This window comes from Antennarius striatus, chromosome 15 (genome assembly GCF_040054535.1).
Source record: "Antennarius striatus isolate MH-2024 chromosome 15, ASM4005453v1, whole genome shotgun sequence".
NCBI lineage: Eukaryota > Metazoa > Chordata > Actinopteri > Lophiiformes > Antennariidae > Antennarius > Antennarius striatus.
The window spans coordinates 1664994-1679859 of record NC_090790.1 but is presented as its reverse complement, the minus strand read 5'-3'; the positions used below and the strand labels follow the sequence as shown (position 1 = coordinate 1679859).

The following is a 14866-nucleotide window of genomic DNA, read 5'->3' as shown; positions in this document are numbered from 1 at the left end:
GTCCCTGCGGGGGCAACTGGACACTGGCTCTGTTCATCCCATAATATAAAGCTTCTTTCATCCTCTGATCCTCTTTCAGTCTGTTCCATTTTATTCTCTCTTGTATTGTCGTTTACACGTTGCTATGGTAACCGTGTTTTACCTCTCAGTGACATTTCCGCCTCTCTGCGGAAGTCTTGGGACCGGATTTAGTGAGAATTTAAGATTCTGACACTTTTTCTCTTTAAACGTTGTTTTATTTCTGTACTTGTGTCCAGACGTCGTGAGAAGGAGGATGAGGAGTAATGACCACGACCCCGGATGGAGACATTACGTTGTACCCGTTCAGCGTGTTGTAGCGCGACGCGGTGGCCGGCAGGGGGCGCTCCGGAGTCGTCGCCTCTGCTCGTCACATGACCGTGTCACGTGACTGCCACAGGACACAACAGGAAGAGATCGTGTGTAAGTGTTTGTCGTCCTGTCGGTGTGTGTCGCGAACAGACGGGTGTGAGCTGCTGCAGGTGAGGAGGTGAGTCTGCTCACACCTGAGGGTTCTGTAGGTCCCGTCGGAACCAGAATGTCGGAGAACCGACTGGTTTCACCACGGACTCGGGGGAAGACGGAGGTTCAGGCTCTTCCTGTCACACCTGCAGATTCCACTGAGGCTGAAGACACGAGGTCAGGTGGACGGAAAGGTCAAACAAACGAACGCGTCGAAAAGGAAAGGGTTTCCTGTTGTGTGACGCGCGGATTGTCCTCAAATCCCGCTTCACAGAGGAGACGTGTTGTGATGTCAGAGTTCATGTGTTCACTTCACTCGGGCAGCAAAGGGGATGAAAATGAGATGATGACGTTGACCTTGACAAAACGAGGTCAAGGTCAATTTTTTTAACTTGTGTACTTTTTTTTTACACGTATCTCAGGAACCGGATGAGATCGAAAGACGAAACCAAAGGCGTTATCTTCAGGGAGGCAAGGAGATGGAGATTAGATCACAACCTTGACCTTGAAGAAAAAGGTCAAGGTCAAATTGTCACTTTTTTTGGAAACCTTTTTCGGTACACATCTCTGAAACGTGATGAGACATAATCACAAAACAAAAAGCAACATTTTGAGGAAGCCAGAGGCTAAAAAATGTGATGATGACCTTCACAACCTTATAGGTTGACCTGTAATACCTCTAGCAGTGCTCAACCTACAAATATGAAATGTAAAAGCCAAATGCTCGATCAATGTAGACTCATTGCTGCGACCGTTAAAATGTAGGTCCGGGTAAAATTTTGAATTGAGGGGTGTCACGGGATAGTTCTGACTGCCTTGTTAGTTAATTAGCTCTGCTTTGTAAGGACAGCCCTGAGTCTAAAGTCTGCTGCTGGAATATTATCTCTTTAATATCTGAATTCAGGTATTACAGAGAAGGAGCTCATTTTCAGGACAGAGTGGTGTTGCAGCGGGTAGCGCTGTCGTCTCACAGCGAGAAGGTCTTTGGTTCGATTCCATCTGTGTGGAGTTTGCTTGTCTCCTATGTCTTCATGGGTTCTGTCTGTGGTCTCTGGCTTCCTCTTTCAAGGCGTTTCCTTTATTTTCATGACTACGTTGTCGATTCTCACTGAAGGCATCAAAACTATGAATGAACACATGTGGAGTTATGTACTTAACAGAAAATGTGCCACTGGTCAGATGTCCATTCCTTGTGTTTCTTAGCCCAAATGAATCTCTTCTGCTTGTTGCCTCTCCTTAGCAGCTATTTGACCATGAAGGCCTGATACATGCAGTCTCCTGTTAACAGTTGTTCTCGAGACGGTTCTGATTCCAGAACTCTGTGTGGGCTTCACCTGGTCTCTGGTCTGAGCTGCTGTTATTTCTGAGGCTGGTGGCTCAGATGAACTTCTCCCCAGAAGCAGAGGGGACTCTTGGTCTTTCTTTCCTGGGTCGGTCCAAAAATGTGTCAAATGTTATTACTTTTGGGATGATAAACGTCATGTTGGGATGCACAAAATTTAGTTGAAGCGCATCCCAGGGATGCACTACTTTCTGGAGCTAAAATGAACTGTGTGATGGACATCCTATTTCTTTTGTTAGCTGATTGGTTCTTGCCATAATATGAATTTTAATTGTCGTTTGGTCTGTCGGCTGTGTATTAACCTGGCTTCTGCACAACAAGACTGATGGTTCCAACATCATTGATAAAGAAATTCCACTAATGGCTCCTAATTAAGGCAGGCCTTTGAAGTTAAAACCATTTCAGGTGACGACCTCTAGAAGCTCATCGAGAGAACAGAAGAGTGAACAAAGCAGTGACCAGAGCAAATTAGATCAATACCATTAGAGATTGTAGTAGGTTCCTTTTTGTCTGATGACATGTTACTGATGACTGCAGGCACACAGACTGAACACCAGAATTTTTAATCATGTTGTTTGTTACAGGGTCAGAGGTCGCCATGGGGTCAGCAGTTGAGAGAACAGAGGAGCACCTGAGGGAGTACCTGATCTACCGCGGCTTCACCAACACTCTGAAACACCTGGACAACGACATCAAAGCGGACAAAGAGAAAGGCTTTCGGGTACCAAGAGAAAAAGTGGATCATAAATCTTAACATACGTCAGATCAGTGTCTGCATGTTGTTTTCTAAGTCACCGTCCTTGTGAGAAAAAGAGAAAGTCTTCAGGGTTTTTTTAATGTAAATGCTGATAAGTAATATTTGTTGATGCTCAACTCTCAAACCTGGGCTTTGTTGGTGATAAATAATTCCTTTGGCTGTTTTGCACTATTCACTCCTGTTCATTTAGTCATATTTCAGTTTTTTAAAAAAAGGAAACTTCACAACAAAGTCATGAAACAGAAGTGAAGCAGCTGGCTGGTTGTAGTTTCAGGGAAAGGTCACGTTTCCTCTACAAACTGGTTTATATTTATGGTGAAGAGTTTAGCCAATGAGAGACCTTTAAATGATTGTGTTGTTGCATCAAATTCTACACAATAAATACATACGAAGGTAGAAGTGATCTGTTACAGAAGACGTATGTAGTCATTTTGTGTCAGCTAACTCCTCATGGAGCAGACCGTGTGTGGGGGTGGCAGTAGCTCTATTCCCTAGCACGTGGGCTGGGGACCGGAGAGGGGCCGGTTCAAGACCTACCCGTGGTCCAAAAAACTGTGACCTGGCAGTGGAGAGGTGTTACTTCCCCTCCTTTACACTGCCGGACCCTTGAGCAAGGCACCCTCTCCAAAAAAGTTGCTCATTGGACGCACCAGAAAGGGGTTGTCCGCCACTCTACCAACACTGTGTGTGTGTGTGTGTGTGTGTGTGTGTGTGTGTGTGTGTGTGTGTGTTTGCTAGGCATCTCTCTAACGTGGAATCTAACTGATTGGGTCTGCAGGTGGATAAAATCATCGAGCAGCTGCATCACTTTGTCCAGAACTTTGACCTGTGTGGTCTGAAGGAGTACTGGCTCTACCTGGACAGACGTCTGTTCAGCAGACTGGAGGACGTCTACAGAGCCACGGTCAACAAACTGAGAACTAGTCTGTACAGATATTACGTAGTCAGCACTATCCAGGTACAGTCCTGTGTAGAAATCAAACGCACTACCCTGTGGGGGTCTAAAATGGACCAATAGTGAAGTGTCTGTCTCCCCCTCCAGAGAGGAAACCTGGAGAAGACTCAGGAGTTTTTCCAGAAGCAGGCATCAGAGCTGCAGGGTCAGGCGGAGTGGCGTGATTGGTTCATCCTGCCCTTTATCCCCACGCCTGAGCAGAACCCGGCCTTCTCTCCTTACTTCTCCCGCCAGTGGGCCGATACTTTTCTGGTGTCTTTGCACAACTTCCTGTCTGTCCTGTTCCAGTGTATGCATATCCTTCAGCTGTGGCGCAGGTCTCCATGCTGTTTGACTGAAATGTTAAAGGTTCAGTGTCACGCCTCTGCATGTCATTTTCTCATCCTTAACTGGTGTCACCCCAGCCTGTTCTGCTGAGCTTCGATGCTGAAGTCCAGAGGACATCCAGTCTCCTAGAAGAGAATGAGCAGCTCCGCCAGCTGGTGAGAAGACTCTTCAAGTATAATATCTAGAGACAGTATGTTCACTGGTTTGTTTGCTTGTCACGTTCTTGTCAACACGATATCTCAGCCATGCTGGGGGGAATTTCTTTGCATCTGAATAAGTGGCCTCTTGGTGTCAAGGATAGCGTGAGCAGAATGTGGTAGTTAGGGTCTCTGTGGACAAACAAGACACGCTTACGTCCAGGAGACTTCACAAAGGTTCGTACGTGACTGAAGAATGCTGCTTATAGCCCAAAAGCAGACATTTCATTTACTGTAACATCAGAATATTGTGCTTGAACACTTTTCACAATGTCACTCAGAGCAGAAGAGAGTGGGACCGTCGATCTGGTTTGGTCAGAGACTGAAGGGGTAAGGAAGTCAGAAGGCTCTCCATCTCCATCGCTGATCGATAGAATTTGTTCAGCAGGTTGTGATGGCGATTGGCATGCCTCAACTTCCTGAGGAAGTGCAGTCTTTGTTGAGCCATCCCCACCTGATACCTCGTACAGGGTTAGGGTTGGGTTAGGGTTGGGTTAGGGTTGAGTTAGGGTTGGGTTAGGGTTGAGTTAGGGTTGGGTTAGGGTTGGGTTAGGGTTGAGTTAGGGTTGGGTTAGGGTTGGGTTAGGGTTGAGTTAGGGTTGAGTTAGGGTTGAGTTAGGGTTGGGTTAGGGTTGGGTTAGGGTTGAGTTAGGGTTAGGGTTGGGTTAGTGTTGAGTTAGGGTTGGGTTAGTGTTGGGTTAGGGTTGAGTTAGGGTTGGGTTAGGGTTGAGTTAGGGTTGGGTTAGGGTTGGGTTAGGGTTGGGTTAGGGTTGAGTTAGGGTTGAGTTAGGGTTGAGTTAGGGTTGGGTTAGTGTTGGGTTAGGGTTGGGTTAGGGTTCAGGCAGAGTGCACCATGTGTTTGGATTCCCCAACAGCCACAACCATTTCATTGGTCGTTGAAAATCGAGTCCTCCTCCCTCTTGGCTGACTTGTTGACTGGATATGGTGTTGGTGTTTATGGGCTGGATGGGGCACAGTCATATGTGTAGTAGTATGTCATATTTAAGTGCTGGCTATGTTTCATTTTTAATATAAAGGACATCCCACATCGATTTCAGACCTTCAGTTTCAGGCCAGGCCAACTTCAGTACAACTTCAGTACAACTTCAGTACAACCTCAGTACAACCTCAGTACAACTTCAGTACAACTTCAGTACAACTTTAGTACAACTTAAGTACGTACACATATGCAAATAGTTCCTTCAGGAAGTGTTCAGCGTCTTCACCAGGGTTTAACCGATCAGATTTTAGACTGTTTCACCCAATCATTAGATGGTTCCTCACCTTGAATATTCAACAACAACCCCAGCCTACAGTTTGCTGAGTTATTCCTGATCTTTCTGCCTGTTCTTCTTCTTATGCTTCGTTTTCTTCTTCTTCATTATGCCCAGCTGTTTGCCCTGCAGACAGAAAGCCGGGACCTGAAAGATGGGGACGAGATGGTCCACCACAAGCTGCCGTTGTACGTCCAGAACATGGACCGACTTGGAGACACTGAGCTGTGAGACATTAATATCACTGTCTTTACTGAGAACTGACTACACCTAAGATGCCTGCCATTCTGTTCATTTTGTGTTTTGTGGACATGAAAAAATGCTCAGTTAGTTCTTAAAGTTGGTTTTTGGACAAATAGTTCTTAAAAATGGCAAATATATAGAATTTTGATGATATTGCACTTGTTTGATGTCTATGATGTGATTGCCATACTTGAATGAATAATTTGTTAGACACCAGTTTTACATAAATGTACACACTTCACCAAAAACCTCTTTCAGTTGTTACACTTCATTGTCATCTTAAGTCAGCATTCTCCAATATGTGAGAGGTTCAAATTTCTGTCCCTCATCGTCGTTTGAAAGTTATTTTACTTCACTTGAAGGAGGTCTAATATGTTGGGCATCATTCAGTGGAAACCTCCATTAAAATGCAGGACTTAGTTCAGTTTAATTCATTACTTTTATTCATATTGTTTAAAGAAACTGATGGTCTCAACAACAACAACGAAAATCAAACATTTGTTAACCTGTAGTTATGTTAATGAGCTCGGTCAGTTTTCACATCACAGGTTACAGTTGTCCAAATCTGATTTTTGTGCTCGTAAATTACTCAGATATTGGTTTTCATTACAGTTTGAATATTAAATTGTGGTCTTACACAGTACAGTTTAGGTCAACATAAATTGATCAACTTTTTTTGGATGGCACTTAATCACATCAGCAGAGATTTCAAAGCACGTTAACAGACAGAGAAACCCGACTGGACCCCCCCAGAGCAAGCGTAAGCGACAGCTCGTGACATATTAGCTACGATTTATCAATTCTGGGGATATGATGTTATATATTATCAAAACAGAGAACTGCAAGACTTGTGGTACTCTATGCTTAAGCAGGACCACACAACTTATATAAATGCAGGTGTGTCTCACCCTGCGTTGCTAATTGGTTCCAGGAGACGTGACACAAGCCGAAACTTGTCTCCAGGCTAAACCAAAATAGCCAACACAGTTTTGAACTGTTATTATTTAATAACGTAACTCGTAATGAAGTAAGCAGAGGTTTACTTGTGTGACAGTTATATTAATGCCACACAAAATATTAAAGTATAGTGATCTGTCAATACTCACGGTTAAATGCGTTCCAGGACCACCCACAAATATCGAAATTCCACGATATAGCGACTAATTATTTATTTGATTATTTATGGTAATTTAAATGTTTCTGAACCCCCCCATACTGATATTAAACCACCTTCTATCTGTATTGCCTAAAAACATTCTGATAGACTGTTTAAAGAGCTTTTAAGTGTGTCTTTAATACACAGAAGTGTGCTGCGTTCGGTGAGTCTCGGAATGCAGCGCATGAATGTGAACATGAATGTGAACATGAATGTGAACATGAATGTGAACATGAATGTGAACATGAATGTGAACATGAATGTGAACATGAATGTGTGAGGGAAGAAATTTCAAAACAATGCTAAAAATCTGAATTAAAACTCTTCATGCCACTCTTTAAAGAGTCTTAACCTAAAACATTGAACTGCAGGATTTAAGGCCCAATAAAATTCATCATTTTTTAAAATGTGTTTTATAAATTCACCATATTTTTAAATTAAATGTTCCCTTTCAATCCCTGACCTTAATTGGAGATCTTAGATAGTAGTTAGTAACCATCGTCTCATCTACAAAAAGATGGATGGATAGATGGATGGACGGACAGTTCTGTGATTTATCTTCACATGCTGACGGAAAATTAAAAATTACATGTTATAATTTATAATTCTGCATTTTTGAAGGAGTGCCAGATACGTTAGACTTAAATTGTAACTTGTATGTGTCTCAAAATTGTTCATATCATTTGATTAATGTTTTTGGCAAAAATAGTCCTCAGTAGACGTAGAGCAGCTGCATGTTGTGGTGAAGTTCATTTAAAGAGCTCTTTTGTGCTGATCAGAAATTATATAATGAAGCATTGTTATTAATACAATAACTATGACATTTTCCCCAGTGTACTGTGATACATATGTTACCAAATAAACAATTCATCTGATGAATTGCTGTTTTTTTGTCAGCATGACACTTTTTTATTTTATTTTATAGTACCGTAAAAATAATACCACAGTCTAAATACCAAAAAATGAAAGTAAAAAGTGATAATTAACTAATCCAACATGATGTGTAATTGAGACCATCAATATTAAAATTTGTTTTAACTCATCATCTTCACATATTTTTGGACATAATATTCTGAGTAGAATAATGATGTCAGTCAAAGTTACATCTTCCTGTTTGTTTGTAGCTACTTCATAATACTCGTGCCTGGAAGTGTCGTCTTTGTTTTATACGTATGTTCAACATGACGGCTGTCCTCGGGTCCCCATCGTTCTGGGATCATCTTTTTTCTCTAATTTCACCAAATGCTGTCTCCTCCTTCCACTGTCAGACAACATTCCTGATCCTGTTGTCTCCTCTGTGTTTTCTTTGTAGCTGCAGCCAATAACTGCAGTTGTTGCTACTTAAGACATGGGGCTATAAGTAATTTTAGATAAGAATGAAATAGATAAGAGTTGTTTGAGGGTTTCACCATCAAACCTTCCGTTCCTCGCTGAGGTAAGTGATTACAGAACTGCTTCCCAAACCTTCTGGTTTTACTAAAAAATGTGGATTTGGGGCTGAGAATATTAGTCCTGATTACGTTTTCATTCATAAAGTATTTTATAAATTCTGAAAGAAGTACTTATTATACAGTATAAACATGTGTATACATATACTTTTGAATCTAATCTGGTCGTCATTTGGATGTAAAGTTGAGAATGAGTGATAGGTCTCTTCACACAGGTGGAACGTAAAGTATTAATGAAAGTAACTGAGACTTGGTTTTCTCCTCTTATCAGTGAGTCCTTCCGTGCTCCTGAATCTTATCTTGATATTATAATTCTGTACCTGTTCTTTACCTACATTTTTCCTCTGTTTCCGTCCTCTTAGGGACTTGGTGTCCAGCCAGCGTGCCGTCATCACTGCCACCCCTCCCTCCAGAAACTTCTTCTCTACATTCCTACCGCAGGGCAGACGCACTCCAGGGAAACCATCTCAGGTCACCACCATGCCCTCCCCAAGCCAGATTACAGTGACCAGGAAGGATCCACTGACCAATCAGGTGAGAGCTGGGGAGACTTTGAGCTCAGTTGGATCAAATACGTTAAATACAGCTGCTAATATTCCCAAATTAGCCAAATGCTAGTTGACTTCAACAGCCAGTGTGTAGCTCTGATCCAGGTCGTTACCACACACTGCTACCATAGCCTGAACACAAACCACACACACACACACACACACACACACACACACACACACCCCTGACTGGAGCGGGGCTAACTAGTTAGCCAAATGCTAGTTGACTTCAACAGCCAGTGTGTAGCTCTGATCCAGGTCGTTACCACACACTGCTACCTTAACTTGAACACGAAGTCCACCTCAGGGATGACCACGCCCTTTTTACATGTCAATCCATCAGTGTGACTCCAGGAGTGTGTGTGACGTCACACGGAGCTGTTATGACATGAAGCGTTTTCCCTGTGGATTGTGCATTGTTTCATATATTTATCGATTCAGGAAGTGTTTGTTTTCCAGATTCTAGGAGTTGGTAGTTGGTCGGGTTAGGGAGGACCACTGTGTTTATGTAGAGACCTGGAGAAACGTCTTTTTCATAATAGGACCCTTTAAATCGTCCGTTCTCAGACTGCACACAACCTTGTGGCAGCCCTCCCCAGCAGCGTACCATCCCGTAGCGTGATGCAGTAGTACCTCACATTCTAAGGATGAGACTTAACCTTCTGGCTCAATTTGGGCTCAAATCAAACATCTGTGAACAATCAATAGATCAAATACTTCTCCTGCCACTTTACACCCTAACTGTGCAGTGTGGAAGTGGAAGAAGAGAAACAGTCGTTCATCAGGGTTTCAGATGATGGTACAGAGTATTCACCTGTGAGGCTGCATCTGTCACACAGTAAGGACACACCGCAGAGGCTTCGGGCTTCTCAGGCTACACAACAAATCCTCTCTCACAGCAGCAGCGGAGCTCTCCTGACAGCTCATTACCCTGTGACCGCTTTTTGGATGTCTTGTTTTTCTAGCCTACAAAGTCCAAAGAGGGGGTCCAACCCAAAGAGGGGAAGCCGGTTTCCTGCCAGGCATCAACCAATGAATTAGCAAGCTCCCAGTCCCAGCAGTCAGCAAACCAGTCAGCAAACCAGTCAGCACACCCCAGGTACAAGAGAATTCAGGATCATGAGAAAGAGAGGAAGGAGCTTTTCTCCAAACCGCCGTCACAGGTACCCCGGGGGGGCTGTAGCGTTACACCTGTGGCCGTAGGTGTCCATGCTGCCGGTGGAGGACTTAGCTGTTGTGTGATCGTCCTCAGACGTTGGAGAAGAAGGGGGAAGCAGGAGAGACGGAGCTTCTTGCTGAAAAATCCAGTGACCCTCCCGACTCGTCTTCATCAAACAGCAGGAGCTGCTCAGGAAGAGCAGAGGGGGGAGGTCTGTCAGCGGAACAGCCGTTCATTAAGCTCAGCCAGGAGGAGTATGGAGAACACCACTCCTCCATCATGCACTGCAGGTCAGCCTGAACTAGCGCCGGTGAGGCTGATGTGTCCAGTGTGAGGGGGGCGGTGGAGCGTTGGGGGGTTGTTGACTTCTAGCTTCTTAGCAAGACGGTTGAGATCCTCCTGAGGACCTGATGTCTGTCAGTGAGGGTCGGCTGCAGATTCACAAGGACATCAACAAGAAGGTCAAGTACACGGGGGGGCCAAAAAGACACGTTTGCTACAAGCTGAGGGCCGGACTGGTTCAATATTTATTAAACGTATTTATTAAAACATTGTCTATTGAACCAAGAGCTCACGCAGTCCGTATTATGTCATGATTAAATGAATAAAGCTTCTTATGGTTTTATCGGTAAATTCAAGGGGAAACGTTTTGAAAAGGCAAACAGCGTAAAAGTAAATGTCCTTCAAAAACAAAATGTTAATATCAAGATGAATGCATTAACACAGTTGCATGAATTATTAACTGAAAAGACATTATTTTGCAAAAGTTTTAAAAAAGATTATTGTGCTGCTCTGCGATCCACCAGTCACTGCTTTCAAATAGTAAAGTAATAGAAAATGTAACCGGTTGTATTCTTCCTCATGGCTTCGGTTGAGGAATATTCATGCTTGTGTCTTCTTCTCTCATCCGTCCTCGTCCTTCAGAGTTGACTGTTCTGGTCGTCGCGTTGCCAGTTTGGATGTAGATGGAGTCATTAAAGTAAGGATGACCTGTGTACCTTCTGCAGCTGCATGAGCATCACCATGGATTAATATTTAACATTTTTAATCAGCCACACACTTTCCTGTTGCACAGGTCTGGTCAATCAATCCCATCATGCAGACCAAAGCCACCATCATGTCTAAGTCCCCCCTGCTGTCTCTGGAGTGGGCCACCAAACCGGACAGACTGGTATGAACACAGACTGAAGACATGATGACGTCCTGTCTGCACTCGGAGGCTCTGGAGCCAATGGGAAGAGAAGAATTCACAAAAAACACAGAAGTAGACTTGAGAAAAATCAAAAGCACTCTTTTTGTTTTTGCGCACACGTACATTTATTGTCTCAGAGCCGATCACTGCTACATTTTTTTTAAAACATTTTTTTTTAAAAACTAACAGATGTAATGATGTAGTTTTGAAGTGTTATATTGCTGAATGTTAATATATTTTTAGATAACCAAAGCTAGTAAAGAATACGTGAATGATCTGGATCCCATCGGATCGCACAAGCTTTGTTTTTTACATGTGCAGACGAAGAATCCACAGACAGTCGAATGGAGAGCATAACGTCTACAGCCAGGTTTAAATGTCACATTCTGAAGTGTGTGTGTGTGTGTGTGTGTGTGTGTGATGTCAGTTGTTGCTAGGCAGCGGGATCGGTACGGTTCGCCTGTACGATACGGACGCCAAGAAGAATCTCTATGAGATGAACATTGATGAAACTCACCCACGGTAACGAGTCTCTCACGCTTCAGGACTTTGTGTTGGATCTCTGTGGAGGAAATCACTCCTGGAGAAAATTCATTTATTGTTACTTTAGACAATAATCTTTATTTCTGACAGTGGACACCCCCCTTCTGATGACCCCCCCCCTGTGTTGGTCTCAGTATCTTGTCTCTAGCCTGCAGCCCCAGCGGCTCGTCGTTCGTCTGCTCGGCTGCAGCTGTCAGCAGGTCGGGGTCGTGTGATCCGGGTCCTGGACAGCTGCTGCTGTGGGACACCAAGACCGTCAAACAACAGGTGATCACCAGACAGAGATTATCGTCATCTAATCCAGTGGGCTGAGAGATTATACGTGAGATGATCCTCTAATAGCACTGATAGATGGATCAGTTAAAAGAACACGACGAAAGTTTGAATAAAGATCAGACGTAGAATCAGATTTAATGTGTGTAAAATGAAATTTGGTGTCTGTCTTACTGACATTTGGGGTATGATATGTTATGTTAGCTCCAGTTCTCTCTAGAACCTGAACCTGTAGCCGTCAACTGTACGGCGTTCAACCACAATGGGAACCTGCTGGTGACTGGAGCTGCTGACGGAGTCATCAGACTGTTTGGTCAGTGCTGGAGGCGCAGCGGCGTTATTCTGCATTATTATTGTATAAGTTAGAAGCTTGTGGATTTTTAAAAAATGATTTCACAAGAACAAAGTTATTGCCAGGACTCCATTCTCTTCACCCACGATTCTCCAGGTAACCTGTGATTTGTGTTGTGCAGACATGCAGCGGTACGAGAGCGCTATGAGCTGGAGAGCTCACGATGGAGAAGTTTACAGCGTGGAGTTCAGCTACGATGAAAACACCGTCTTCAGCATCGGAGAAGACGGGAAGGTGTGTGTGTGTGTGTGTGTGTGTGTGTGTGTGTGTGTGTGTGTTGACCACCTGTTTTAATGTGTAACGTCCTGAGGAACACACTGTTCAGTCAGTCCGTGTTCTGGTGTTCAGTTCATCCAGTGGAACATCCACCGCTGTGGGGTGAAGCAGGCGGAGCAGCTTTTACCTCCGGACGCCACGGGGCCGTTCGTCCTGTCGGGGTACAGCGGGTACAAACAGGTGGGCTTATACTGTATACTTGTACTTCTACTATACTTCTACCGTTATACTGTGTGACTCATGAGTGAACTGTGTCCAGGTTCAGGTCCCCAGAGGTCGACTCTTTGCCTTCGACTCTGAGGGGCAACACGTGTTGACCTGTTCCACCACGGGGGGCCTCATATACCGGGTAGATACGCCCTCACCCCCACCTTCACCTGCATCTAATGACACTCTTATTACTTTTTTTTTTTGGATAAAACACACATTTTGTAGCATTTCTAAATATTTTTCAGAGAAAGTTGAAGACTGTGTTCAGAACTCATTCATGTTTCTTGCCAAAAGTGTGAGCGTAAAAAAACTAATGACAGAAAAATGCTTTAAGTTCCTGGAGAAAATGCATGTGGATGGTGTCCACCAGAAGCACTCCGTGTATATTACAGAAAGGTAAAAGTCGTTTGCTGAAAATCATGACAAAATTATTTTATTTTATTACAACTGACTGAAGAAAAATCCAAAGGCAAAACTGTCTGTTGTACTGAACTGAAGCTGCCTTGTGTCGTTCTGTTCATAATAACAGCGTTGTCACAGGCCATCACTCCGTATCAGTGTCGGATGTAAAGTGTACATTCCTCAGTACGTCTGTCAGTACACTAATCTTGAAGGGTATTGTTGAGTTTCGAGGTGAACACTCACGTCTGTCCCCCCTCCCTCTAGATGACCAGTGGGGATCCAGCTCTGGAGAGCGTGCTGTCGTTGGGTGGGCACAAAGCCCCCGTGGTGACGGTGGACTGGTGCTCAGCCATGGACTGTGGCACCTGTCTGACTGCCTCCATGGATGGGAAGATAAAGCTGAGCACACTGCTGGCCCAGAAACCCTGACTCCGGACCCAACAGGACCACTGAGGACGGGATCGTCAGAGTACCAGTGCCCTGAAGAGATTTACATCACCCGTTTTTCTGAGGTTATACGGTGAAAATTGATTAATTGAGATTTTTTTAAAAATCATATTGCCATTAAAACCACTCAGCTTTCTCCAGATTCATTTGTTAAAGCTTCATTCCGTTTGTCCTGCACCCCTCTAAGCGTATGACCTCAGTGGACAGATAATGACATCACTGCTCGATCTACCACTCAGAAACAGGGGATGTGAAAGTTTCCAATACCCAAAGACAAAATTTGAATTGGAAAGACGAGATTAATTTGGGATTAAAATGTTTTTATATAATCAGCCAATGAGGATGTATGACATCAATAAACATTGCTCTACTAGAAAATGACCTCTACCCACAATTTAGACCACATAGCGCCACCTTGTGGAAAAATAATACCCCTACAATTAATAATATCCATCAATCCATCTCCAATCGCTTATCAGGGATCAGGTCGGTACCGGTGGAAAAGAAGTATTATGGATCTCTCGGATGAAAATGTCCAATTAATGCAACTGAAACCTTTTCAGTACGTTTGGAGACGGGCAATGTTTTAACAAAACACATGGAAATATTTCAGAACTGAAGCTTTTCCGTCAAATATTTAACAAAAAGCGATAACTTTTTTTTTAGCCACCAGAATAACTGGTGATAAAGTGATTTCCATTGATAGCCAATTTCACTGAAAGTGAAAGAAATTGCATTTGAACAATATTCATTCAGCTGAAACTGAAAACTGAACTGAAAAATCTTCAAACTTGAAATAGATATATTAGTAATTAAAGTAGAAAAACATGTCATTAGCTTCTTCACTGACCGATTCAGTGTGAGTTGATGTTCGATCTCACGCACTGGTGCTCCAACACACCCAACACACCTGGACGGACAGCTCTTGGATAGCTTCTGGGCTTTCTGGTCTCACTGGGATCAACTGGAGATGAAACTTGGTGCTCATGGTATTGGTAATAATCGTGTCCATTGAAAGGTTGTTTGTTTGCTTGCTTTGAGAAGACTGAAACATTTACAGGTTTTTACCGGACCTGAAACGCAAACTGAAAAAGCAACGTTAGTTGAAAATTATCAGGAAAGAAAAGATCCAACTGATGGGTGTTAGAGAATCATATGAAGTCTCTGACGGCAGCTGGAGCTACGCAGGACGACGTGATATTGTTGGATGTGATTAATATCCTGGCCTTAGGATGGAACAAGAGCCAGACTCGTAACGACTTTGTATGCATTAATAATAACAAAT

At 43.5% G+C, this 14866-nt stretch overlaps 1 protein-coding gene across 6 annotated transcripts; it reads left to right on the top strand.

Annotated features, from left to right (window-relative positions):
- The first annotated feature begins 292 nt into the window (after positions 1 to 292).
- On the top strand, positions 293 to 13717 carry wdr91 (WD repeat domain 91). Of its 6 annotated transcripts, none has more exons than XM_068334251.1 (18): positions 293 to 441; positions 2407 to 2543; positions 3358 to 3537; positions 3622 to 3829; positions 3934 to 4016; positions 5450 to 5559; positions 8542 to 8713; positions 9693 to 9890; positions 9980 to 10176; positions 10811 to 10865; positions 10962 to 11057; positions 11506 to 11600; positions 11756 to 11888; positions 12099 to 12207; positions 12368 to 12480; positions 12595 to 12702; positions 12782 to 12871; positions 13399 to 13717. In XM_068334251.1, exons 1-18 carry the CDS (start codon positions 393 to 395, stop codon positions 13561 to 13563), a joined length of 2298 nt encoding a protein of 765 aa, XP_068190352.1. In that variant the 5' UTR covers positions 293 to 392; the 3' UTR covers positions 13564 to 13717. The 6 variants fall into 6 exon arrangements, with proteins under 6 accessions (XP_068190352.1, XP_068190354.1, XP_068190355.1 ...); XM_068334253.1 differs by having other exon boundaries at positions 388 to 508; XM_068334254.1 differs by lacking the exon at positions 293 to 441 and adding an exon at positions 482 to 500.
- The last annotated feature ends 1149 nt before the right edge of the window (positions 13718 to 14866 follow it).